The sequence below is a fragment of the Coregonus lavaretus genome (genome assembly GCF_964263955.1).
Source record: "Coregonus lavaretus genome assembly, chromosome: 36".
Classification (NCBI taxonomy): Eukaryota; Metazoa; Chordata; class Actinopteri; order Salmoniformes; family Salmonidae; genus Coregonus; species Coregonus lavaretus.
The window spans coordinates 21,736,423-21,764,348 of record NC_140023.1 but is presented as its reverse complement, the minus strand read 5'-3'; the positions used below and the strand labels follow the sequence as shown (position 1 = coordinate 21,764,348).

The following is a 27,926-nucleotide window of genomic DNA, read 5'->3' as shown; positions in this document are numbered from 1 at the left end:
GTGTGGAAATCAAATGTCCTTTCTGCCAGAGGAAGGATGCTGTCTAATAAGGTGATGAGCATGGAGGAGTGAAATGTCTGGAAGCAGGAGATGATGGATTCCTTTTTTTGTTGTATTATTTATTATTATTGGCCCATCCACCACGCCACCTCCCCTCTTCGCACCAAAGTACGTTCATCTCTAGGAGACAGAACACGTCTCCTTCCTGAGCGATATGACGGCTGTGTCGTCCAATGGTGTTTATACTTGTTTGTACAGATGAACGTGGTACCTTCAGCCGTTTGGAAATTGCTCCCAAGGAGGAACCAGACTTGTGGAGGTCTACAATTTTTTTTCTGAGGTCTTGGCTGATTTCTTTTTATTTTCCCATGATGTCAAGCAAAGAGGCACTGAGTTTGAAGGTAGGTCTTGAAATACATCCACAGGTACACCTCCAATTGACTCAAATGATGTCAATTAACCTATCAGAAGCTTCTAAAGCCATGAAATCATTTTCTGGAATTTTCCAAGCTGTTTAAAGGCACAGTCAACTTAGTGTATGTAAACTTCTGACCCACTGGAATTGTGATACAGTGAATCATAAGTGAAATAATCTGTTTGTAAACAATTGTTGGAAAAATTACTTGTGTCATGCACAAAGTAGATGTCCTAACCGACTTGCCAAAACTATAGTGTTAACAACAAAAATGTGTGGAGTGGTTGAAAAACGAGTTTTAATGAATCCAACCTAAGTGTCCCGTGTAGCTCAGTTGGTAGAGCATGGTGTTTGCAACGCCAGGGTTGTGGGTTAGATTCCCACGGGGGGCCAGTATGAAAAAAAAATGTTTAAAAAAAGAATTATGCACTCACTAACTGTAAGTCGCTCTGGATAAGAGTGTCTGCTAAATGACTAAAATGTAAAAAGTGTATGTAAACTTCTGACTTCAACTGTATATAACATTCGGTTGGTAGCAAGAATGTAGTATTTAAATATGTTGTGTTGAATCAAGCGTTGTTTTGCGTATCAGTTCATATACAACAGGTGCCATCGAAAATCTCTTTCAAATTATTTTGCAACCTGTATGGCACAGCTGTCAAAATGTTTTCCTTAAATGAAACTAGTATAGTTTCATTTTCAATTAACTGAAAATGAGAAGTTGTAATCAGTATAAAGGCAAAAAGGAAATGTTTTAACAAAGGAGCCTTTCTTAGTAATCTATCAGAGAACCAGTTTGGGTTTACATATAACTTATTTATGAGTGAAGCTTTTAGTGAGAGGTTTAATGATTTCAAATTTAATGATTTCAGCCCCCCCCCCCCCCCCCCCCCAACTCATATTCATTATATAAAAAGGTAAGTTACATTTTGTCTGGCTTAGCGTTCCAAATCAAGTGAAATATTTTTTGCTCATATGATTTAAAACTAGTAGTCTGGAGCAGGCAGCACCATAATAAATAAGTAAATTGTGATATGACTAATATTAGTTTTTCAGTGTGATTTTTCCATAAGTAGACATGTATTTACCTCTCCATGGTTGCAGGATCTTGTCTATTTTTGCTAACTTTCTATTGAAATTTGTTGTGCTAAGTTCATTTATATCTGTAGGGATATGAATACCAAGTATATCTACTTCACCATCAGCCCATTTTATTAGTAAACTACAGGGTGGTGGTGAGCGATTAGTGCTTTTTAAGGTCGGTTCGGTTTCGGTTCGATTATAATAAAAATTATCACGGTTTTCTATTTCGGTTTCGATTATGTTTTTAATGTATAAATGCAATGTCAGGGCAAGTTGTATGCGCTAGCTAGCGTTTCCAAAAGCTAAACAAACAAAAACATAATTACTTTTACAAGACGTGGGCCTCCCGAGTGGCACAGCGATCTAAGGCACTGCATCGCAGTGCTAGATGCCTCACTACTGTGTCGCAGCTGGCCGCGACAGGGAGACTCATGAGGCACAATTGGCTTAGCGTCGTCCGGGTTAGGGGAGGGTTTGTTCGGTCCGGGATGTCCTTTTCTACTCCTGTGGCGGGCCGGGCGCATGCAACCTGACTTCGGTGTTTCCTCCGACACATTGGAGCGGCTGGCTTCCGTTTTTTGAAACCAGGTTTGCTGTTCATTTGAGCAATATGAGATGGAACGGAGTTCCATGCAATAATGGCTCTATATAATACTGTACACTTGAATTTCTTCTGGATTAAGCGGGCAGTGTGTGAAGAAGCAGTGTGGCTTGTGAGAGTTCTGTTTCGGAGGACGCATGGCTCTCGACCTTCACCTCTCCCGAGTCGGCACGGGAGTTGCAGCAATGGGACAAGACTGGAACTACCATTTGGAAATCACGGAATTGGGGAGAAAAAGGGGTAAAATAAATAATTAAATTGAAAAATAAATCGAGACGTGTTTGTGCCGTCAGGTAGCGTTATATGTTCGGGGGTGTGTCAGAAATATTTGAGCTATTTTCACAACCAGAATAATGGGCGCAATAGCTTGCGGTGGCGCGAAAGGGCTGGGTTTTGATGAATAAACAAGTTGTGGGTGTGTCTTGGCTGGGCCCCTCACTGTCCAATGAGAACGCGCTCCATGGCTAAATATGTGGTTGCTTCAAGTTGTGTATTTACAGTCTTTTATGTATTGTGTTGTCATCAACTCCAATTAGAATGTTAGTCCGTTATAGCCTAGTTCGTTAAATAGTTCGTCTGCCTCATATTTTCTAAAAATGTTGAACATGTTTGCAGTCCACATCGTTCTAATTGCATTACTTCAACATGGAAATACATTGTTAAACATAGGCTGCAGCATTCACACTGATATAGGGGCTAGGCCTATTGTACATTGCAGTCTGGACATGCCAAATGCCACATTTTGTCAATAAGCAAGATTAAATTCACTAGGCTATTGATAAGGCCTAAAAAGATAGTGTATAATTTGAATCAAATTCTAATAAAAACAAAACAACAACTTGTTTTAAATAAACTATGTCTAAATAGTTACAGGCACCATAATTGTTCCCCGTGGGCGTATAATACAGACAAGGCAACTTTGTTAACGAAAATAAAAACGTTTCAGAGGAGCTGGATAAGAATCCAATATAAAGGGGAATGCCCACTCACTGTTAAACCTCTTGCAAATGTAATGTTTTATGTACATCATGGAACCATCTTACAGATCATATTTGTACTTCTCCAGAAATAGCAGACGAAATTGTTTTGCATTTGAGCCATGTAAGTTCCCACCATAAACCCGTGGACGGTGAATCTTTCTAAATAAATGTGGTTTTTAATCAAATGAAACAAAAAACAATCAATCCGTTTTTTAACTAACAGCTAACAACATGATATCATGAATCGCTTCTCTCGTTCCATGGCACTGTGTTCACACAGTGAACATATAAATGTCTTAATACGCATAACATTTGCACGTCTATACAAAATAGTAGGCTCCTGTCAATTGTATAGTTGCCATTGATACGGCATTATAGTTTGGAGGAGCGTGTCTTTGGTAATGGGATGAGGGACGCTCTTTGAAAATGGGTCTGGACAGCCTCCTTGAACAAGAGAAATGCAGGTATGTGAATTCTGAAGAATGAAAAAGCATGAGGGCAACAACCTAAAATATTTCAAAGCACTCTCAGTACTCCATTTAAAACCCTTTCATTCATAGGCTACTTTTGGCTAATGGCCAGAATAAAAAGATGCACCTATTCAAGCTGCTAAACCAGCCTTGATTAAGGGGAGGGTAGGCAATGCTTGGTTTTTAATCCAATTAAATGAAATGAGGGGAAACCAATCGTTTTTTAATGTTTCTAAATACGAGATTCACTGGCACAAAAGGCACATCTCTCGTCGATGGGCACTGTGCGTCATGGCTGGATGGGCTACGCTTCCCCTCTTCAAATTAATTCCATTATCAACTGCGTTACAGTTAAGACCTGCTTTTTGTGGGTCTTAAAACTTCCCATTAGAGCTGCATGAAATTGTCACTTTTGCATTTGTTTTTAAGGACACAACTCAAATATGTCCACCCCTCCCACCTCTGCGCAAGCAAACTGATGTTAGACAGGTAAATTGCCGAACCTTGCGTTAGGGCAAAATGAGTGTTTACATGATGAAATTGCTAACTAACGTGCATTTGACACTTACTAGCCGAAAAAAGAGTCCCTGATGTTAGAATATCACTTATTCAGGTCACCTATACCATCAGGGCTCTTGATTGTTTGGTGGTTTAATTCATTCAGGTGTTTTAGTGGTATATAAAGCTTACATCTATTATTGGGCTCGTCAAAACAGCAGGTTGTCCTATCCCATTGAGGCCTATGTCAAATGCTGTAACGTCCATACATTTTCCCTCCTCTTGTAAATAAAGTTCTCAACTAATTATCTCCATTGACTTACCCGTGATGAAATGATCAGAGCAAACCCTGCACTGACTGCTGTCTGGGTTCAGGTCTTGACGGTTGATAAAGGCAATCCAAAGGTTTCTTCGCTTATCTGACAGTTCTTGCGTCTTATCTCCTTGGTGTTTCATGATTGCGGGTAACCTGTAAAAATATTTTTTTCCGTTGTCTTTCCTGCCTTGTTAGAGCAGCTAAATACGGCACAGAAATTGACCATAGTGATGAACCAATTAGTTTTAGTCATGGTTACCATACAGCTTTGGGTCGCCACTCAGCTGTTGTTGTCGGAAGAACTGATGCGGTTGTCTTCCAACATGGCCGCCAGGAGGTGTCGTACGTCACCTGGCAACCCTCTATAGTGGGCTACAGAAGTCGTAGTTTTATTGTAGAGTAAAGTGGTCCCTTATCACCCCACATAAAAAATACTACAGTTTACTATAGAATACTATAGTACTTAATATAGAATTATGTAGTATTCTGTAGTAAGTTGTAGTAATCTTAGCCTGGTTGCCATCTCTGTTCAGCTATTATATTCCACTCCTTGCCACTCCTGTCATTTGCCAAAGAGACTGTCCTTTCAACAATCTTCAAATATGAACATTCTATCATTAATGAGCTCGAGGAGATCAGGGGATTTGATCCTGATAACCCTCACAGCTATCATCCAATCACAATGTTTATGCAAATTAGACTGATAGGAAAACTTTCTAACTTAATAAATACATTTGATTGGAAGCATTCTAACATTGGGCATTCTGACGTAATACATTTAATTGTAAACATAAACATTGGGCGCAGGGAGAACAGAGGATTCCCGTTTATTGCATTTTTACCAACAACCAATGTGATCACCTCACAGCCATTCAAACTTCTCAGCCAGTTCAATGTGAATGCTGTAGCCTATTTTATATCCAGCAAGGAAGAGTAAGATGCTTCTTTCCTCGAATATACTCAATGTATTTTTTTAATTGCTCAAAATAAGTGACCAAACTATATTGCTACTTCTGGGACATGTATTGGGCTAGGCTGGCTCAAGAGCTATACGAGGAATAGAGAGAGGATAGAAGAGAGAGAGGCCAGTAGAGATGCCAGCGGAGATTAATTAATTGCACAAGAAGGGAACAGCGAAGACAGAGATGTGTAAGTTACAAGTTAATTCATAGGCTGTGCTATATATCCACCATTCGTAGTCTAGCCTACAGTATATGTTAGGCCTACAGTAAATGTAGGTGACCACCACCTGTGCTATACAAGCCAGGGACAAAAAAATATATTTGTTTGACGCATATTTTGTGCCAATGAATTGAAGTTGAACATCACCAAATGCTTCGGTTTAATTAAATGTGCAATACAAAAGTACAGTGCCAATGCCTATTTAATGAAACCCTGTTTAACATGCAGCTCAACCGGGAGATTGAGCAAATTTTGACAGCCAATTTTAAATTAAATTAAACATTAGAATTTTGTTTGGCATATTTTATCATCTCAACCAATGCCATTTAGTAAAATGTTTTTTTTTTTTAAACAGACATTCAAAGATGGTTGAAAACCAGGAAGTGAATGTTAGCAAAACTGAAACTCATTAATCACACATTTTCAGTACTAACTGTGTATAAAATGGGAAATTACAACTGTAAAATGTTGTTGACCTCTAAAACATCATTTTGGAATGATGAAATTATTAAAATATTTTATAATTTTAGGAACTCTTGAAAAATATGCTCTACCAGGCAGTTGAGTTGCCCATTAAAGGAATGCTATTTAATCAAAGCAGCTATTATGGACAAATATTATTATGGGATTTTGTTGTCTTTGCAAATAGACAAATATTAAACAGTAAACACATGTATTTACATATATTTTAATATTAATATTTGGAAACACAAATGTATCATATTTAATGTATATTTCAAATCAGTCCTCATTTAACTAGGGCTGTCTTCCATTATACTGTAAGTAACTGAAGCAGACATAATGTTAATTAATGTATCATTTTTTAGATGAGTTTACCCTAATTGGGACACGCAACAAGCTCGTTGAGATGTTTGCGATGCCTTATCTATCAAATTTTAAGTCATGCAAATGAAAAAATATTCATTTATGGCCTATATCAACGTTCAACATGCAGCCGGATTTGTCCCCATGTGCAGTTGCAAACCGTAGTCTGGCTTTTTTATGGCAATTTTGGAGCAGTGGCTTCTTCCTTGCTGAGCGGCCTTTCACGTTATGTCGATATAGGACTCGTTTCACTGTGGATATAGATACTTTTGTACCTGTTTCCGCCAGCATCTTCACAAGGTCCTTTGCGGTTGTTCTGGGATTGATTTGCACTTTTCGCACCAAAGTACGTTTATCTCTAGGAGACAGAATGCGTCTCCTTTCTGAGCGGTATGATGGCTGCTTCTAAAGCCATGACATAATTTTCTGGAATTTTCCAAGCTGTTTAAAGGCACAGTCAACTTAGTGTATGTAAACTTCTGACCCACTGGAATTGTGATACAGTGAATCATCAGTGAAATAATCTGTCTGTAAACAATAGTTGGAAAAATTACTTGTGTCATCCTAACCGACTTGCCAAAATTATAGTTTGTTAACAAGACATTTGTGGAGTGGTTGAAAATCGAGTTTTAATGACTGATGGCTGATTTTGTACGTTTGCCCACTGACAAAGACATGATCAGTCTATAATTTTAATGGTAGGTTTATTTGAACAGTGAGAGACAGAATAACAACAAAAACATCCAGAAAAACGCATGTCAAAAATTTTATAAATTGATTTGCATTTTAATGAGGGAAATAAGTATTTGACCCCTCTGCAAAACATGACTTAGTACTTGGTGGCAAAACCCTTGTTGGCAATCACAGAGGTCAGACGTTTCTTGTAGTTGGCCACCAGGTTTGCAGACATCTCAGGAGGAATTTTGTTCCACTCCTCTTTGCAGATCTTCTCCAAGTCATTAAGGTTTCGAGGCTGACGTTTGGCAACTTGAACCTTCAGCTCCCTCCACAGATTTTCTATGGGATTAAGGTCTGGAGACTGGCTAGGCCACTCCAGGACCTTAATGTGCTTCTTCTTGAGCCACTCCTTTGTTGCCTTGGCCGTGTGTTTTGGGTCATTGTCATGCTGGAATACCAATCCACGACCCATTTTCAATGCCCTGGCTGAGGGAAGGAGGTTCTCACCCAAGATTTGACGGTACATGGCCCCGTCCATCGTCCCTTTGATGCGTGAAGTTGTCCTGTCCCCTTAGCAGAAAAACACCCCCAAAGCATAATGTTTCCACCTCCATGTTTGACGGTGGGGATGGTGTTCTTGGGGTCATAGGCAGCATTCCTCCTCCTCCAAACACGGCGAGTTGAGTTGATGCCAAATAGCTCGATTTTGGTCTCATCTGACCACAACACTTTCACCCAGTTCTCCTCTGAATCATTCAGATGTTCATTGGCAAACTTCAGACGGGCCTGTATATGTGCTTTCTTGAGCAGGGGGACCTTGCGGGCGCTGCAGGATTTCAGTCATTCACAGCGTAGTGTGTTACCAATTGTTTTCTTGGTGACTATGGTCCCAGCTGCCTTGAGATCATTGACAAGATCCTCCTGTGTAGTTCTGGGCTGATTCCTCACCGTTCTCATGATCATTGCAACTCCACAAGGTGAGATCTTGCATGGAGCCCCAGGCCGAGGGAGATTGACAGTTATTTTGTGTTTCTTCCATTTGCGAATAATCGCACCAAATGTTGTCACCTTCTCAACAAGCTGCTTGGCGATGGTCTTGTAGCCCATTCCAGCCTTGTGTAGGTCTACAATCTTGTCCCTGACATCCTTGGAGAGCTCTTTGGTCTTGGCCATGGTGGAGAGTTTGGAATCTGATTGATTGATTGCTTCTGTGGACAGGTGTCTTTTATACAGGTAACAACATGAGATTATGAGCACTCCCTTTAAGAGTGTGCTCCTAATCTCAGCTCCTTACCTGTATGAAAGACACCTGGGAGCCAGAAATCTTTCTGATTGAGAGGGGGTCAAATACTTATTTCCCTCATTAAAATGCAAATCAATTTATAACATTTTTGACATGTGTTTTTCTGGATTTTTTTGTTGTTATTCTGTCTCTCACTGTTCAAATAAACCTACCATTAAAATTATAGACTGATCATTTCTTTGTCAGTGGGCAAACGTACAAAATCAGCAGGGGATCAAACACTTTTTTCCCTATGTAAACGTCAGACTTCAACTGTATATGCGAGGAATGACAACAGATGCCAATTAATGGGATGCAACTGAAACAAATGTAGCTTGATTGACTCTTGTAGGTTAATATTTTCTGTATCATTATTTCACTCTCTCATTAAGGCTTCCTCTCCAGCCACTTTGCACAACATGATCTTGCATTGACACTGCCTTCTAATAAGGGAATTACCGCAGCAGGATGTAACGATATTGTTTATTGTTGTTCTTAAAATTTGAATTCTATATTACTCAAAATCTTCGCACACCCCATGTTCCACAACGTTGTCATGGAAAATATGAACGTTGTTTCCAACTACCAATCAACAACTGCGCAGTAAATCCGGCTGCATATTGAACGTTTTTCTTGCCGAAAGGCCAGTCTCTTTGGCAAATGACAGGAGTGGCAAGGAGTGGAGTGTACCCAGACTAGAGTAAAAAGACTGGTACCCAGACTAGAGTAAACTGCAGTATACTGTAGAATACTATACTACACACTGTATTGATATATTTTATTTGCATATGCCCCACCTATTCCTCGCCCCTATATCCCAATATGTGCCACCCATGAATAAAAAACCTACATGCCAAGTATAGACCATATAGTGGTCCCTACAGGTTATAAGAAAATAGTAGGTTATGGACAATTTACTCTTTTAATTTTTGCCCAGTAAGTTTCCTCAAGGAGAAAGTCCAAAAAAGATAATAAAATAAAAGCACTATAGAAAATACTATAGTATACTACAGTAATGTCCACAAAAACACTACAGTAAATACTACAGTATACCACAATAAAGTCAGCAAAAACACTACAGTGTATACTATAGTATGCCTTCAGAAAGTATTCACACCCCTTGACTTTTTACACATTTTGTTGTGTTACAGCCTGAATTCAAAATTTATTAAATTGAGATTTTGTGTCACTGGCCTACACACAATACCCCATAATCTCGAAGTGGAATTATGTTTTTAGAAATGTTTACAAATTAATTAAAAATGAAAAGCTGAAATGTCTTGAGTCAATAAGTATTCAACCCCTTTGTTATGGCAAGCCTAAATAAGTTCAGGAGTAAAAATGTGCTTAACAAGTCACACAATAAGTTGAATGGACTCTGTGTGCAATAATAGTGTTTAACATGATTTTTTTTATGACTACCTCATTTCTGTACCCCACACATACAATTATCTTTAAGGTCCCTCGGTTCCTCGGTTCCTCGGTCGAGCAGCGAATTTCAAACACAGATTCAACCACAAACACAGATTCAACCAAAAACACCAGGGAGGTTTTCCAATGCCTCGCAAAGAAGGACACCTATTGGTAGATGGGTAATAATTTCTAAAAGCAGACACTGAATATCCCTTTGAGCATGGTGAAGTTATTAATTACACTTTGGATGGTGTATCAATACACCCAGTCACTACAAATATATAGAGTGCCTTGCAAAAGTATTCATCCCCCTTGGTGTTTTTCCTATTTTGTTGCATTACAACCTGCAATTTAAATGGATTTTTATTTGGATTTCTTGTAATGGACATACACAAAATAGTCAAAATTGGTGAAGTGAAATAAACAAAAAATCAAAAAAATAAATAACGTAAAACTGGTGCGTGCATATGTATTCAACCCCTTTGCTATGAAGTCCCTAAATAAGATCTGGTGCAACCAATTACCTTCAGAAGTCACATAATTAGTTAAATAAAGTCCACCTGTGTGCAATCTAAGTGTCAAATGATCTGTCACATGATTGCAGTATATATTTACCTGTTCTGAAAGGCCCCAGAGTCTGCAACACCACTAAGCAAGGGGCACCACCAAGCAAGCTGCACCATGAAGACCAAGGAGCTCTCCAAACAGGTCAGGGACAAAGTTGAAAAATTATCCGAAACTTTGAACATCCCACGGAGCACCATTATATCCATTATTAAACAATTTTAAGAATATGGCACCACAACAAACCTGCCAAGAGAGGGCCGCCCACCAAAACTCACGGACCAGGCAAGGAGGGCATTAATCAGAGAGGCAACAAAGAGACCAAAGATGACCCTGAAGGAGCTGCAAAACTCTACAGCGGAGATTGGAGTATCTGTCCATACGACCACTTTAAGCCGTACACTGAATAGTTTTCCGTTTTTTTTGGTCTTATTTCTTGTTTTTTTGCATATTCAACGTGGTAGGCATGATGTGTGAATCAAATAATACAAACCCCCCAAAAATCCATTTTAATTCCAGGTTGTAAGGCAACAAAATAGGAAAAATGCCAAGGGGGGTGATAGCTTTCCTGCAGCTCAGTTGGTAGAGCATGGCACTTGCAACGCCAGGGTTGTGGGTTTGTTTCCCACGGGGGCCGAGTATGAAAATGTATGCACTCACTGACTGTAAGTCGCTCTGGATAAGAGCGTCTGCTAAATGACTAAAATTTAAAAAATGTAATACTTTCGCAAGCCACTCAGTTGCCGGAGAGGAAGGAAACCGCTCAGGGATTTCATCAAGAGGCCAATGGTGGCTTTAAAACAGTTACAGAGTTTAATGGCTGTGACAAGAGAAAACTGAGGATGGATCAACAACATTGTAGTTACTCCACAATACTAATCTAAATGACAGAGTGAAAAGGAGGATGCCTGTGTAGAATGAATATTCCAAAACATGCATCCTGTTTGCAATAAGGCACTAAAGTAAAACTGCAAAAAATGTGGCAAAGAAATTAACTTTATGTCCTGAATATAAAGTGTTATGCTTGGGGCAAATCCAACACAACACATCACTGAGTACCACTTTTCATATTTTCAAGCATGGTGGTCGCTGCATCATGTTTTGTGTATGCTTGTCATCAGCAAGGACTAGGGAGTTTTTTTGGGGATAAAAATAAACGGAATAGAGATAAGCACAGGCAAAATCCTAGAGGAAAACCATGTTCAGTCTGCTTTCCATCAGACACTGGGAGAGAAATTCACCTTTCAGCAGGACAATAACCTAAAACACAAGGCCAAATATACACTGCAGTTGCTTACTAAGATGACATTGAATGTTCCTGAGGGGCCTAGTTACAGTTTTGACTTGAATCGGCTTGAAAATCTATGGCACGACTTGATAATGGCTGTCTAGCAACGATCAACAACCAACTTGACAGAGCTTGAAGATTTGTTTAAATTATAATGTGTAAATATTGTACAATGCAGGTGTACAATGCTCTTAGAGACTTACCAAGAAAGACTCACAGCTGTAATCGCTGCCAAAGGTGATTCTTTGTTTTTGTTTTATTTTTCATTTATTTTTTACAAATGTTACAATTTTTATTCCACTTTGACATCACAGAGTACTTTGTGTAGATTGTTGACAAAAAATGACAATTCAATCCATTTTAATCCCACCTTGTAACACAACAAAATGTGGAAAAAGTCAAGGGGTGTGAATACTTTCTGAAGGCACTGTAAATATAGTAATACTACAGTATACTATAGTATATTTTCATGTGGGACTTTTCATCCTGTAATTTAAATGGTGTTTGTTGTTTGTAAAAAAAAAAAAAAGAGATGGACCTTAAGAATGGTTGAGCTATCAAGGCCTTACGCAATGAATGATCCAATTGGAGTCCTGTCCTGAGACTCTGAGATACTGGAGGATAACCAGTGAGTTATGGTGCTGAAGTACATCAGAGCACAGCCATTAACAATTTGCAAGTGTTTTAGCCACCTTCAGGGGGATAGGATATCTACACCCTACTTTTGAGTGTTGAACATAAGCTTCTGTATTTATCTTCTGAAAGACAGTAGGGTCGAAGATTGCAGCTAATTCCAGCTCAGCATGACTTAGAGAGAACTACAGCGCACTAAAGGAGGCCAAACTCCCAAAATAAGATGAAAAGGTTTGTTTTGGCATGATATCCCTCAACACGACACTTCCCGCCCCATTAACATATTAATACAAGGCTAATCCATGACCCCACTGTGTAGAGGATTTGCTGTGGGACTTTGTGGATCTCAGAAACTCTGGTACTGTATAAATAGGGACTAGGGAGTGCAAAGTGCATGGACAACCTAACACCCTAGTAAAGTTAGCATTGGAATGCTCCAACAACTCAGTGATGGTTCATTTGTCAGATTTTTTTCTTTCTTACAAAACACACTGTCAGTAGCAGTAGAACTGCAAATTGGTTCTGATTGACAGTTGGGTTATTTGATGTAATAGATGGATAAAGGGCGTGGGATCTGTCTGTGAGTTCTGTGATAAACGACTCCCACTGGGAAAAGGGTACACAATGGGAAAATAGATAGCCTTTGATCTATATGTGATTTTCACAGTTCATACACATGTTTAATCCATCTGTTTGATATAGGTTTCAGCCATTAGACAACTTTAAGTCAACAATCGATTTCCCAGTCATAACAAAAGGCATTGCACAGCTACACAGTTACACAGCATCTGTTGCAGTATTTGAACATCTTCTCCGAACATGTCTGCTTTTTCAGGTCACCCAGCTGTGATTCAGCCTCTCCCCTTGATTCTCTCGCTCTTTGTTCTTTCCAATGGGAGGAGAATAAAACACTGTAGTGATGTTGCTAGTGCTTTCAAGAAGAGTCACAGGGACATGAGAGGCAGTTGTCTGAGGGCAGACTGACTGACACTCAGACATTGCCTGTATTCATCTCCACTGTGAAGTAAGGTTTTGTGGCTCTTTGTCACGATCGCTCATAGACGGGACGGACCAAGGCGCAGCGTGATATGCGTAAATATCAAACACAACAACAAAATGACAAACAAAACGAACCGTGAAGTCCAAGGCAGCACAACACAACATACCTTAACACGGAACAAGATCCCACAACTCAATAGAGCCCATAGGCTGCCTAAGTATGGTCCCCAATCAGAGACAACGAGCGACAGCTGCCTCTGATTGGGAACCACACTGGCCAACATAGAAATACACATACTAGATAGAAAACATAGAAAATACAACATAGAACATACACACCCTGACTCAACATATACGAGTCCCCAGAGTCAGGGCGTGACAGTACCCCCCCCAAAGGTGCGGACTCTGACCACGCAACATAAACATAACAGGGTAGGGGCCGGGTGGGCATTCCGCCTCGGAGGCGGATCCGGCTCAGGGCGTGACGACCACTTACTCTCCGCATCCCTGTTGCGCCCCTGGTCTGGTCTGGACCTCGGCGCGCTGCTTCCCCTCTCCTTCCTCCCATGAAGTACCAAGCCCTGTCTGGACCCTGGTGTGGGAGACCCCAAACCTGGAGAGGGGCTGACGTCTGGGTCTGGACTGGAGCCGCTGACTGGAGCTGGACCCGACGACGGAGACCCGAGAGGCAACCCCAAGAACATTTTTTTTTTGGGGGGGGGCACACGGTGTGGACGACGAGGCAGCAGGAGGCCGTTAAAGGGCGGATCTGCAGGTTAGGAGAGGAGGCCACCATGTTACGGGGGCTATTGGTTCAGAGAGAGCAGGAGTTATTCGGTCAGAGGGAGGCGCTACAGGAGGCTATAAGGGAGAAGCAAAGTGTAGAAGCACGGCGAGAGGAGCTGGTTAGGCAGCAGAAGGAGGGGGGGTTAATAAAGGAGCCCAGTCCCGCACCTCGCACCAAGCAAGTGGTGCGTGTTGCCAGTCCGGTCCGGCCCGTTCCTGCTTCCCGCACTAAGCCAGTGGTGCGTGTTCCCAGTACGGTCCGGCCTGTTCCTGTCCCTCGCACCAAGCCAGTGGCGCGCGTAGCCAGCCCGGTCCGGTCTGTTCCTGTCCCTCGCACCAAGCCGGTGGTGCGCGTCGCCAGCCCGGTCCAGCCTGTTCCTGTCCCTCGCACCAAGCTAGTGGTGCGCGTCGCCAGCCCGGCCCGGCCTGTTCCTGCCCCTCGCACCAAGCCAGTGGTGCGCATCGCCAGCCCGGCCCGGCCTGTTTCTGCTCCCCGCACCAGGCCAGTGGTGCGCGTCGCCAGTCCGGTACGGCCCGTTCCTGCTCCCCGCACCAAGCCAGTGGTGCGCGTCGCCAGCCCGGTCCGGCCCGTTCCTGCTCCCCGCACTAAGCCAGTGGTGCATGTGTCCAGTCCGGCACGGCCCGTGCCTGTTCCACCGGTGCCTGGTCCGGCACCGGTCAGCTGCTCCACTCCGGAGTCAGAGCAGTCCGCTCCACCGGTGCCCAGTTCAGCTCCGGTCAGCTGCTCCACTCCGGAGCAATCCGCTTCACCGGGGTCCAGTCCAGCTCCGGTCAGCGGCTCCACTCCGGAGCCAGAGCAGTCCGCTCCACCGGTGCCTGACCCAGCTCCGGTCAGCGGCTCCAGTCCGGAGCCTGTGAAGTCCGCTCCACTGGTGCCCGGTGAAGCTCCGGTCAGCGGCTCCAGTCCAGACCCAGACGTCAGCCCCTCTCCAGGTTCGGGGTCTCCCACACCAGGGTCCAGACAGGGCTTGGTACTTCGTGGGAGGAAGGAGAGGGGAAGCAGCGCGCCGAGGTCCAGACCAGACCAGGGGCGCACCGGGGTCCAGTCCAGATCTGGTCAGCGGCTCCACTCCGGAGCCAGAGCAGTCCGCTCCACCGGTGCCCAGTCCAGCTCCGGTCAGCGGCTCCAGTCCGGAGCCTGTGCAGTCCGCTCCACCGGTGCCCGGTCCAGCTCCGGTCAGCGGCTCCAGTCCAGACCCAGACGTCAGCCCCTCTCCAGGTTCGGGGTCTCCCACACCAGGGTCCAGACAGGGCTTGGTACTTCGTGGGAGGAAGGAGAGGGGAAGCAGCGCGCCGAGGTCCAGACCAGACCAGGGGTGCAACAGGGAGGCGGAGAGTAAGTGGTCGTCACGCCCTGAGCCGGATCCGCCTCCGAGGCGGAATGCCCACCCGGCCCCTACCCTGTTATGTTTATGTTGTGCGGTCGGAGTCCGCACCTTTGGGGGGGGGGGTACTGTCACGTCCTGACTCAGAGGACGCTTGTATGTTGAGTCAGGGTGTGTATTTTCCATGCTGTGTTTGTCCATGTTGTACATTCTAGTATGTATAGATCTATGTTGGCCTGTGTGGTTCCCAATCAGAGGTAGCTGTCGCTCGATGTCTCTGATTGGGGACCATACTTAGGCAGCCATTTGGCACTAGTGGGTTGTGGGATCTTGTTCCAGTTAAGGTATGTTGTGTTGCCTTGGACGTTTCGTTTTGTTTGTTATTTTGTTGTTGTGTTTAATATTTAATAAACATGTACGCATATCACGCTGTGCCTTGGTCTGACCCGTCTATGAACGAACGTGACACTCTTACTGTAAATGTACCTCTATGGTTGAGAACTATGACATGAATAATGCTTGTGTGTAATATTTCTATTATGTTATGACACAAAGGCCACAGTGTGACAATGTGTTCATTTGCTATTGGGAAATGTCCTTGGCAGAGTTAATATTGTCAGGGTCAAGGGTCATATTTGTATGGCTGCAGCTCATTGGTTGTCATGGTTGTTGATATGGTTGTTGGTGATATTATGCTCCAGTGGCCCTTATATAATAGCCCCCTTTCAAATCACCTGGGTCACGGTGAGGGTGAAGGTTATATCACTTAGCTAAGTCCATACAATACACTTGGCTACACCTCTCTGCAATGATAGAGATGTAGCCATTGGATCTATCACTGCGTCAGCGAGAAACCTGCTACAAGCAGAGCTGGAGGTCATGACATTCAAACAATATGCCAATGTTCTGCCATGGCTAATTCGTGTGGTCTGCCCAACGCATCACCGGGGGCAAACTACCAGCCCTCCAGGACACCTACAGCACCCAATGTCACAGGAAGGCCAAAAAGAACATCAAGGACAACAACCACCCGAGCCACTGCCTGTTCACCCCACTATCATCCAGAAGGCGAGGTCAGTACAGGTGCATCAAAGCTGGGACTGAGACCAAGGCCATGAGACTGTTAAATAGCCTTCACTAGCACATTAGAGGCTGCTGCCTATATACATAGATTAGAAATCGCTGGCCACTTTAACAAATGGAACACTAGTCACTTTAATAATGTTGACATATCTTGCATTACTCATATTGTATATACTGTATTCTATACTATTCTACTGTATCTTAGTCTATGCCGCTTTGAAATTGCTCATCCATATATATATATATATATATATTCTTAATTCCATTGCTTTACTTAGATTTGTGTGTATTGGGTATATGTTGTGAAATTGTTAGATATTACTTGTTAGATATTACTGCACTGTCGGAGCTAGAAACACAAGCATTTCGCTATACCCGCAATAACATCTGCTAAACACGTGTATGTGACCAATAAAATTCGATTTGATTTGATTTGGTGCCATCCCTGAATGACCATCTGCAGGACCTGACCTGCTAAAGAGGACCACTGTGAATCTCAGCCTCTCACTGGGGAAAATACACTATATATACAAAAGTATGTGGACAACCCTTCAAATGTGTGGATTCGGCTATTTCAGCCACACCCGTTGCTGACAGGTGTATAAAATCGAGCACACAGCCATGCAATTTCCATAGACAAACATTGGCAGTAAAATGGCCTTACTGAAGAGCTCAGTGACTTTCAACGTGGCACCGTCATAGGTTGCCACCTTTCCAACAAGTCAGTTCGTTACATTTCTGTCCTGCTAGAGCTGCCCCGGTCAACTGTAAGTGCTGTTATTGTGAAGTGGAAACGTCTAGGCACAACAACGGCTCAGCCGAGAAGTGGTAGGCCACACAAGCTCACAGAACGGGACAACCAAGTGCTGAAGCGCGTAGCGTGTAAGAATAATCTGTCCTCGGTTGCAACACTCACTACCGAGTTCCAAACTGCCTCTGGAAGCAACGTCAGCACAATAACTGTTAGTCTGGAGCTTTTGAAATGTGTTTCCATGGCCAAGCAGCCGCACACAAGCCTAAGATCACCATGCATAATGTCAAGCATCGGCTGGAGTGGTGTAAAGCTCGCCCCCATTGGACAACTAAAGTTTGGTGGAGGAGGAATAATGGTCTGGGGCAGTTTTTCATGGTTTGGGCTAGGCCCCTTAGTTTCAGTGAAGGGAAATATTAATGCTACAGCATACAATGACATTCTAGACGATTCTGTACTTCCAACTTTGTGGCAACAGTTTTGGGAAGACCCTTTTCTGTTTCAGCATGACAATGCCCCCGTGCACAAAGCGAGGTCCATACAGAAATGGTTTGTCGAGATTGGTGTGGAAGAACTTGACTGGCCTGCACAGAGCCCTGACCTCAACCCCATCGAACACCTTTGGGATGAATTGGAACGCCGACTGCGAGCCAGGCCTAATCGCCCAACATCAGTGCTTGACATCAATAATGCTCTTGTGGCTGAATGGAAGGAAGTCCCTGCAGCAATGTTCCAACATCTTGTGGAAAGCCGTCCCAGAAGAGTGAAGGTTGTTACAGCAGCAAAGGGGGGACCAACTCCATATTAATGCCCATGATTTTGGAATGAGATGTTCGACGATAAGGTGTCCACATACATTTGGTCGTGTAGTGTAATATAATTGGGTTTACCAATATGTTGTATTTGATGCCAATTAAATATCAATCAAGACACTAGGTAGCTACTCTCAAAAGTAACTAATTGAATGGAAAAAAGTATTCATACTGTCAAAAACTGCCACTGGCAGTATAATGCTGATGGGCAGCTGAGGTTGAGCTGAGGAGATTCAATGCCCAAAAACATATGACCTTTCATTTCATTCTCTGTGTGCATGAATGGACAAAGACTCCTGTGTGGGATGGGACACTGTGGACCAAAGCATCTGTACCCAAAGCATATAACACTCGACACCACTGACTGCCAGGCCTCCTGCTGTTATGCTAATATCAGAGGGGATGGTGGCCAGATCTAGTGTGCCATGGACCAACAATTTATGGCAGAATAAGGTGGTATTACAAATGTGGCCAATGTGCTCAATGCATCTTCACGTACAAATGCAACTAATTTACCCACCCCCACACAGGACAAATATTTAAGATCAAAGGCCTGATTACCTGCATGTCCACCAATGTTGTTTACAAGTTGAAATGTCCTTGTGGTCTGTCTTACATAGGGAAAACCCTTAGAAGCCTTAAGACACGGATCATTGAGCACCGCAGCAATATATATGCCATTTAGCAGACGCTTTTATCCAAAGCGACTTACAGTCATGCGTGCATACATTTTTGTGTATGGGTGGTCCCGGGGATCGAACCCACTACCTTGGCGTTACAAGCGCCGTGCTCTACCAGCTGAGCTACAGAGGACCACATGGACCAATATATGGACAGGTGAGACCAAAAATCTGGTTGCTGTTCATTTTGTACAAGCTGGACATCCTATTAGTTCTCTAAGATATGTTGGAATAGAAATGCTCAAAATGTCACGCAGGGGAGGGGACATTGAGAGGAAACTTCTTCAAAGGGAATATTTCTGGATCAACAGGCTCAACACACTGTCTCCTCTTGGCCTTAACGAGGAGTTTGACTGTTTTTATAGTTTCAAATTGTCCAAATTGTGTTTTTTGATCCTAATTGAATATTGTGTGTGTATGTACACTACCCATCAACAGTTTTAGAACACCTACTCATTTAAGGGTTTTTCTTTATTTTTACTATTTTCTACATTGTAGAATAATAGTAAAGACATCAACACTATTAAATAAAACATATGGAATCATGTAGTAACCAAAAAAGTGTTAAACAAATCAAAATATATTTTATATTTGAGATTCTTCAAATAGCCACCCTTTGCCTTGATGACAGCTTTGCACACTCTTGGCATTCCCTCAAACAGCTTAACCTGGAATGCTTTTCCAACAGTCTTGAAGGAGTTCCCACATATGCTGAGCACTTGTTGGCTGCTTTTCCTTCACTCATCCCAAACCATCTCAATTTGGTTGAGGTCGGGGGATTGTGGAGGCCAGGTCATCTGATGCAGCACTCCATCACCCTCCTTCTTGGTAAAATAGCCCTTACACAGCCTGGAGGTGTGTTGGGTCATTGTCCTGTTGAAAAACAAATGATAGTCCCACTAAGCCCAAACCAGAATGCTGTGGTACCATGCTGGTTTAGTGGGCCTTGAATTCTAAATAAATCACAGACAGTGTCACCAGCAAAGCACCCCCACACCATAACACCTCCTTCTCCATGCTTTACGGTGGCAAATACACATGTGGAGATCATCCGTTCATCCACACCCTGTCTCACAAAGACATGCCTTTGTGTGACCAATTTGGACTCCAGACCAAAGGACACATTTCCACCGGTCTAATGTCCATTGCTTGTGTTTCTTGGCCCAACAAGTCTCTTCTTCTTATTGGTTTCTTTGCAGCAATTCAACCATGGCCTGATTCACACAGTCTCCTCTGAACAGTTGATGTTGAGATGTGTCTGTTGCTTTTTTTGGGGGGCTGCAATTTCTGAGGCTGGTAACTCTAATGAACGTATCCTCTGCAGCAGACGTAAGTCTGGGTCTTCCATTCCTGTGGCGGTCCTCATGAGAGCCAGTTTCACCCTAGCGCTTGATGGTTTTGCGACTGCACTTGAAGAAACTTTAAAAGTTCTTGACATTTTCTGGATTGACTGTCCATGTCTTAAAGTAATGATGGACTGTGGTTTCTCTTTGCTTATTTGAGCTGTTCTTGCCATAATATGGACTTGGTCTTTTACCAAATAGGGCTATCTTCTGTATACCACCCCTACCTTGTCACAACACAATTGATTGGCTCAAACACATTAAGAAGGACAGAAATTCCACAAATTAACAAGGCACACTTGTTCATTGAAATGCATTTCAGGTGACTACCTCATGAAGCTGGTTGAGAGAATGCCAAGAGTGTGCAAAGCTGTCATCAAGGCAAAGGGTGGCTATTTGAAGAATATAAAATATAAAAAATATTTTGATTTGTTTAACACTTTTTTGGTTACTACATGAATCCATATGTGTTATTTCATAGTTTTGATGTCTTCACTATTATTCTACAATGTAAAAAATAGTCAAAATAAAGAGAAATCCATTAATGAGTAGGTGTTCTAAAACTTTTGACCGGTAGTGTATTTTACTGTAAATATTGATCACATTCCTTGTGTATGATCATATATTTTGTTACATTGAATGTTAATATTGTGAACCTATGTCATACATTTTTTACCTCCTGTTTCAGGAAGTGATGTCACTGAGTACTGCCCCTATATATAGGACCTGCCACCCCCACCTGGGATATGGATGCTTGATGAAGACCTAAGGGTCGAAACATAGTTATAAAGAAAAATCACCTGGGAGCATGAGTAGCAGTGTGCGCCTTTTCCTTTCTGTTTTTCTGAGTTTGCCTACAACAAAGTACCTGGATGTGCATATGTTCTTCAGCTTTTGTAGAATAAGGTGGTACCCAGTTGGTTGGACTTATCTAAGTTGTGCTTGGAGGATATTTTTTTAATATTTTTGCCTGCAACAAAATGGACTGGCAAGAACAGGATGAGTTCTGTCACGGTAATGGTCAAATATGCACCACAACATCCCATCATCCTCTCTGCATGACCCCTTTAGGCATTAGCACAACCGATTGGACGCAGTACTTGGTGCATGTGGTGCTGAGGGTTGCGTCACTACCCGTGGCAGTGTCAACGTGAATTTCAATGCTTCTATGGAGAATTCCAATGCTTCTGAGTGATGCATGGCGAGTCATTATTGAGTATTGATGTGCCTAAACAAAACAACCAATGGAGAATTGCTTTATCTGTCTCTCTCTCTCTCGCTCTCTATCTCCCTCTCGATCTCTCTCTTACACACGCACATGCACACACACACACGCATACAGAACAAAAAATCCCCATTCATACCCACAGGTCCCAGGCAGTCACTGTAACTCTTCTACTGTAACGTATCTTACCTGCTAATGAGGAGCATGACGATCACTCTCCCTCCAGAGGGGAGCGCAGCCATCACTGCTGGAGGTGTCTGGTGGAGTCTATCTGAAATAAGAGGATACAGAGAAAACTAAATCCCTAAACATAGGTACACTCAGGTTCTTTTGTTTTGATGAGTAGTTTGTACAATGCATGCACTACTTCACATACAGTGGGGAAAAAAAGTATTTAGTCAGCCACCAATTGTGCATGTTCTCCCACTTAAAAAGATGAGAGAGGCCTGTAACTTTCATCATTGGTACACGTCAACTATGACAGACAAAATGAGAAAAAAAATCCAGAAAATCACATTGTAGGAATTTCTATGAATTTATTTGCAAATTATGGTGGAAAATAAGTATTTGGTCAATAACAAAAGTTTCTCAATACTTTGTTATATACCCTTTGTTGGCAATGACACAGGTCAAACGTTTTCTGTAAGTCTTCACAAGGTTTTCACACACTGTTACTGTTGCTGGTATTTTGGCCCATTCCTCCATGCAGATCTCCTCTAGAGCAGTGATGTTTTGGGGCTGTCGCTGGGCAACACGGACTTTCAACTCCCTCCAAAGATTTTCTATGGGGTTGAGATCTGGAGACTGGCTAGGCCACTCCAGGACCTTGAAATGCTTCTTACGAAGCCACTCCTTCGTTGCCCGGGCGGTGTGTTTGGGATCATTGTCATGCTGAAAGACCCAGCCACGTTTCATCTTCAATTCCCTTGCTGATGGAAGGAGGTTTTCACTCAAAATCTCACGATACATGGCCCCATTCATTCTTTCCTTTACACGGATCAGTTGTCCTGGTCCCTTTGCAGAAAAACAGCCCCAAAGCATGATGTTTCCACCCCCATGCTTCACAGTAGGTATGGTGTTCTTTGGATGCAACTCAGCATTCTTTGTCCTCCAAACACAACGAATTGAGTTTTTACCAAAAAGTTATATTTTGGTTTCATCTGACCATATGACATTCTCCCAATCCTCTTCTGGATCATCCAAATGCACTCTAGCAAACTTCAGACGGGCCTGGACATGTACTGGCTTAAACAGGGGGACACGTCTGGCACTGCAGGATTTGAGTCCCTGGCGGCGTAGTGTGTTACTGATGGTAGGCTTTGTTACTTTGGTCCCAGCTCTCTGCAGGTCATTCACTAGGTCCCCTCGTGTGGTTCTGGGATTTTTGCTCACCGTTCTTGTGATCATTTTGACCCCTCGGGGTGAGATCTTGCGTGGAGCCCCAGATCGAGGGAGATTATCAGTGGTCTTGTATGTCTTCCATTTCCTAATAATTGCTCCCACAGTTGATTTCTTCAAACCAAGCTGCTTACCTATTGCAGATTCAGTCTTCCCAGCCTGGTGCAGGTCTACAATTTTGTTTCTGGTGTCCTTTGACAGCCCTTTGGTCTTGGCCATAGTGGAGTTTGGAGTGTGACTGTTTGAGGTTGTGGACAGGTGTCTTTTCTACTGAGAACAAGTTCAAACAGGTGCCATTAATACAGGTAACGAGTGGAGGACAGAGGAGCCTCTTAAAGAAGAAGTTACAGGTCTGTGAGAGCCAGAAATCTTGCTTGTTTGTAGGTGACCAAATACTTATTTTCCACCATAATTTGCAAATAAATTCATAAAAAATCCTACAATGTGATTTTCTGGATTTTTCTTTTCTCAATTTGTCTGTCTGATGAAAATTACAGGCCTCTCTCATCTTTTTAAGTGGGAGAACTTGCACAATTGGTGGCTGACTAAATACTTTTTTCCCCCACTGTATGTTCATCTACTGAAAAATATTTAGTTCAGAAGCAGTGAAAAGGACTCCCAAACACCAGTCCTTTCAGATGCTGTTTTCAAACTCAAATTAGCTGAGGGGCAACACAGATGCTCTGAGACGTCTGTGCAGTTTTTGTAACAGCACCCTGTAGACCTCCTTGGTCATTTTATGACTGAACTGACATATACAGTTGAAGTTGGAAGTTTACATACACATTAGCCAAATACATTTAAACTCAGTTTTTCACAATTCCTGACATTTAATCCTAGTAAAAATTCCCTGTGTTAGCTCAGTTAGGATCACCACTTTATTTTAAGAATGTGAAATGTCAGAATAATAGTAGAGAGAATGATTTATTTCAGCTTTTATTTCTTTCATCACATTCCCAGTGGGTCAGAAGTTTACATACACTCAATTAGTATTTGGTAGCATTGCCTTTAAATTGTTTAACTTGGGTCAAACGTTTTGGGTAGCCTTCCACAAGCTTCCCACAATAAGTTGGGTGAATTTTGGCCTATTCCTCCTGACAGAGCTGGTGTAACTGAGTCAGGTTTGTAGGCGTCCTTGCTCGCATACGCTTTTTCAGTTCTGCCCACAAATGTTCTATAGGGCTGAAGTCAGGGCTTTGTGATGGCCACTCCAATACCTTGACTTTGTTGTCCTTAAGCCATTTTGCCACAACTTTGGAAGTATGCTTGGGGTCATTGTTCATTTGGAAGACCCATTTGCGACCAAGCTTTAACTTCCTGACTGATGTCTTGAGATGTTGCTTCAATATATCCACATCATTTTCCTTCCTCATGATGCCATCCAGTTTGTGAAGTGCACCATTCCCTCCTGCAGCAAAGCACCCACACAGCATGATGCTGCCACCCCGTGCTTCACGGTTGGGATGGTGTTCTTCGGCTTGCAAGCCTTCCCCTTTTTCCTCCAAACATAACGATGGTCATTATGGCCAAACAGTTCTATTTTTGTTTCATCAGACCAGAGGACATTTCTCAAAAAAGTAATATCTTTGTCCCCATGTGCAGTTGCAAACCGTAGTCTGGCTTTTTTATGGCGGTTTTGGAGCAGTGGCTTCTTCCTTGCAAGTGGCCTTTCAGGTTATGTCGACATAGGACTTGTTTGATTGTGGATATAGATACTTTTGTACCTGTTTCTTCCAGCATCTTCACAAGGTCCTTTGCTGTTGTTCTGGGATTGATTTGCACTTTTCGCACCAAAGTAAGTTAATCTCTCGGAGACAGAACAACATACCTTCCTGAGCGGTATGACGGCTGCGTGGTCCCATGGTGTTTATACTTGTGTACTATTGTTTGTACAGATGAATGTGGTACCTTCAGGCGTTTGGAAATTGCTCCCAATGATGAACCAGACTTGTGGAGGTCTACAATTTTCTTTCTGAGGTCTTGGCTGATTTCTTTTTATTTTCCCATGATGTCAAGCAAAGAGGTACTGAGTTTGACGGTAGGCCCTGAAATACATCAACAGGTACACCTCAAATTGACTCAAATCATGTAAATTAGCCTATAAGATGCTTCTAAAGCCATGACATCATTTTCTGGAATTTTCCAAGCTGTTTAAAGGCACAGTCAACTTAGTGTATGTAAACTTCTGACCCACTGGAAATGTGATACAGTGAATTATAAGTGAAATAATCTGTCTGTAAACAATTGTTGGAAAAATTACTTGTGTCATGCAGAAAGTAGATGTCCTAACCGACTTGCCAAAACTATAGTTTGTTAACAAGAAATTTGTGGAGTGGTTGAAAAACAAGTTTTAATGACTCCAACCTAAGTGTATGTAAACTTTCGACTTCAACTGTATCATCCAGATTCCCCCATTTGTCTTGTGCTGTTATAAAGAGAAGTCAGCACATCTTTGGCTGGAAGTCATCCTGGAAGTCATCCTCCCAACAACCAACTCACTAAGCTACTAACATGACCCCAGGGCATCATTTGAACTGCATAATCACCTCACAATAATTACTTATCTGAAACTTCTACTCCAGCAATAAGCTCTCGGCTTAGGTAGAGGCAATGAAAGATATTGCATTACTACCTTCCTTAGAAAGCGCTCTCTGTCCCTCCACTCTCTCTGTCTGTCTGTCTCGCCTCCCTTGCCTTATCCAAGTACACTCCCTTAAAATGAAAGCAGACAGAAAATCTGCGTCCCAAATGGTTTAACCACAAAGTCCAAAGTGCTGCAGTCTGCAGGCTAAGCAGACAAGGAATTGAAGATACTGAGAGTTCCCTGGTAGGCAGATTTCGAGCTGGACACAACCTCCCCTTTTATTAATTTGGAGATGAAAGTGTGATTCTAATTTAGGATTTTGAAATGACTGCACATTTAGCTGTTGGGTGAAAAGGAAAGTAGCTGCAAAATGATATGCTAGGCATCATAAACTGCAGCGTTACCTAGTAATGCTTAGTGAGAGAAATGTGCTCTCTTTGTACTGGATGTCATTAATAAACAGATGCATTGTGTTATTTTATACAACGGGTCTGAATCCTGAATGCTGATTGGTTAAAAGCGCATTCCAGCCGGTGTCTTTTTCACAAGTTACCACCGGCTAAATTTATGACGTTAATATGCCTATTTACTCTGTTCCATCTGACTGCGCAATCCACTGTCTCATCAGCCCAGCCAGTCAAGTTATAACTTGATCTCCACTATAAAAAGCATCTAGACATTATCTCACATTTCTTTTAGACTAACATTTCGTTTTCAACAGTGGAGATTTGTATAAACCTTGCTGTCTGTCTCTCTGACATTTGCAACAATATTCTAATTCGATCTCCATCTGTCCCATAGTAATGAACGTGTAGGGGTTGGGAGTTGGGACGAGACAGACAGGCAGGCACCATTTCTCAGCCAGACGAAATCATGAATCAGCTGGCATCATTATGGATATATACAAAGAAAGGTCAATTGAAAAAAGTTCAAACAAAACGAAGTGCAGCTAGTTTGCAGTCTTTCCAGCTTCAGTTTAAAGTGGTTGTGTTAGCTGTGTTGTTGGCTAGCTCCTCTAAACAACAGTGTCCTGACGAGTGAGCAGATGTTCTATGCCAGGCGAAATCACGCCTCATTAGCTCATTGTTATGGATGTATCCAAATAAATGTCACTAGAAATGCAAATTCGGCTACTTTGCTGTTATTCTGGCTGTAAATTATTTTGACGTGACTGTAAGTTAGCCGTAGTTGGCTAGCTATGGAATGGAACATTTAGAACGAACGACTAGGTCGCGTCCATAGATACAGAACAAAAAGACTGAACGACTGGGTCGAGTCTCTAGCGACCGAACCGATAAAACGAACGACCAGCCGGCTTGGGTAGCAACCCTAGATTTGTGTCAGGACTATATCTTGTGGAAGGATGAAATAGTACGTCTCGGACCTAACAACACCCGTGCCAATATATCCTCCAAACACCGGCTTCTCTGGCATTATCACTTAAATAATCACAGTACAGAAACAGGATGGGATAAACCAACAAGATTATCCAACTGATATCAATCCTAAATGATGAAGACCTAATATTTGCATTTCATGAAATTTCATTTGGGTGGTTTATTGGACAATCCTCGGTCTTCATTCAGCAACTACGAAAATACGATTTAATTAAATGTCAAATAAACCCATTAACGTGAGACAAATGGTTCGAAACATGCAGCTAAGAACAGATTCTGGAAATTATGCAACAGTCTTTATCAATAAAACAGAGATGTTAAAATTTGAAAAAGTCCACGATAATCATTCCTCATCTATGGTCAGTATTTGCTTTATTGGAATTATTTGTCAGTTCATGCGCAAAGAAGCACTGGACTGATCTGTGGTTCACTGGACTAATCTGTGGGCTGAACACAGCTGAACACATCAATACATTTACATGAACGTAACAACCATTTAAATAAATTTCTCAGACAGCTGTCAATCATCCAACCCGCAATGCCTGTGTCACTCTGCCACCAGAGGGTGATGACACCCCAATATTACAAAACATCCAATCAATGCAAACACAGGCACACAACCTCACGAACACTGTACATCCTAAGATCGCACACTTAAATTCAGATATTGCAGATAATCACACTCTTGCATACACTGAACAGACTCACATACAGCACTTTCACTACATTTGTTGAAGTCAAAAGTCAACTAAGCTTTTTAGTACAAACCACAAAGCACTAGCTATTTTAAGATATGAGGTCAAGCATATTTATGTCTCAATCATTTTCAGTGTAGGGGCCTGTTGCCTAATCTGCACTGTCCAGCTGTGCTTAAGTATGTCAGTCAGCTAAAATTCTACTTGTCAGCCCCCGAATCCACTGACCACCCTCAAACACACAGCAGTGTCTGCTTAAACCTCTCAAGAGAAACCTCTTTCAGCCATCTTTCAGAACCCTGTCGTCTTGTCTACCATTTGATTTTAAGGTGACTTGAAAAGGGCAAAAGTGGGTGGAAAAAATATATACGTTTGAGTTATTGAGTCACATTATCAAATGTTTTGCCCTTTTCTGTGCTTTCTCGCTTCCCGCCTGGCGTGCTTGGTGAGTCACCTCTTTGTCAGACCCCCTTGTGGTCTTGATTTTCCATTTTCTTCCCTGTCCTGTATCCTGACCTGTTCCCTAACCTCTTAAGCAACTTGGACTGAGACCCTGCCCACTGACTTATACAATTTTTACAGTACCTGCCAAGCGGAAC

At 42.5% G+C, this 27,926-nt stretch overlaps 1 protein-coding gene across 1 annotated transcript in view; it reads right to left on the bottom strand.

Moving 5' to 3' along the window:
* LOC311110733 (gamma-aminobutyric acid receptor subunit pi-like) overlaps positions 1–21,495 on the bottom strand; it is a gene marked incomplete at both ends in the record, with an annotated part of 61,648 nt that extends 40,153 nt beyond the window's left edge. The window contains one exon of the mRNA XM_084153293.1: positions 21,443–21,495. Within this exon, the coding sequence (XP_084009419.1) occupies positions 21,443–21,495 (53 nt within the window). The remainder of the gene's footprint in view (positions 1–21,442) is intronic.
* Between the last annotated feature and the right edge of the window lie 6,431 nt (positions 21,496–27,926).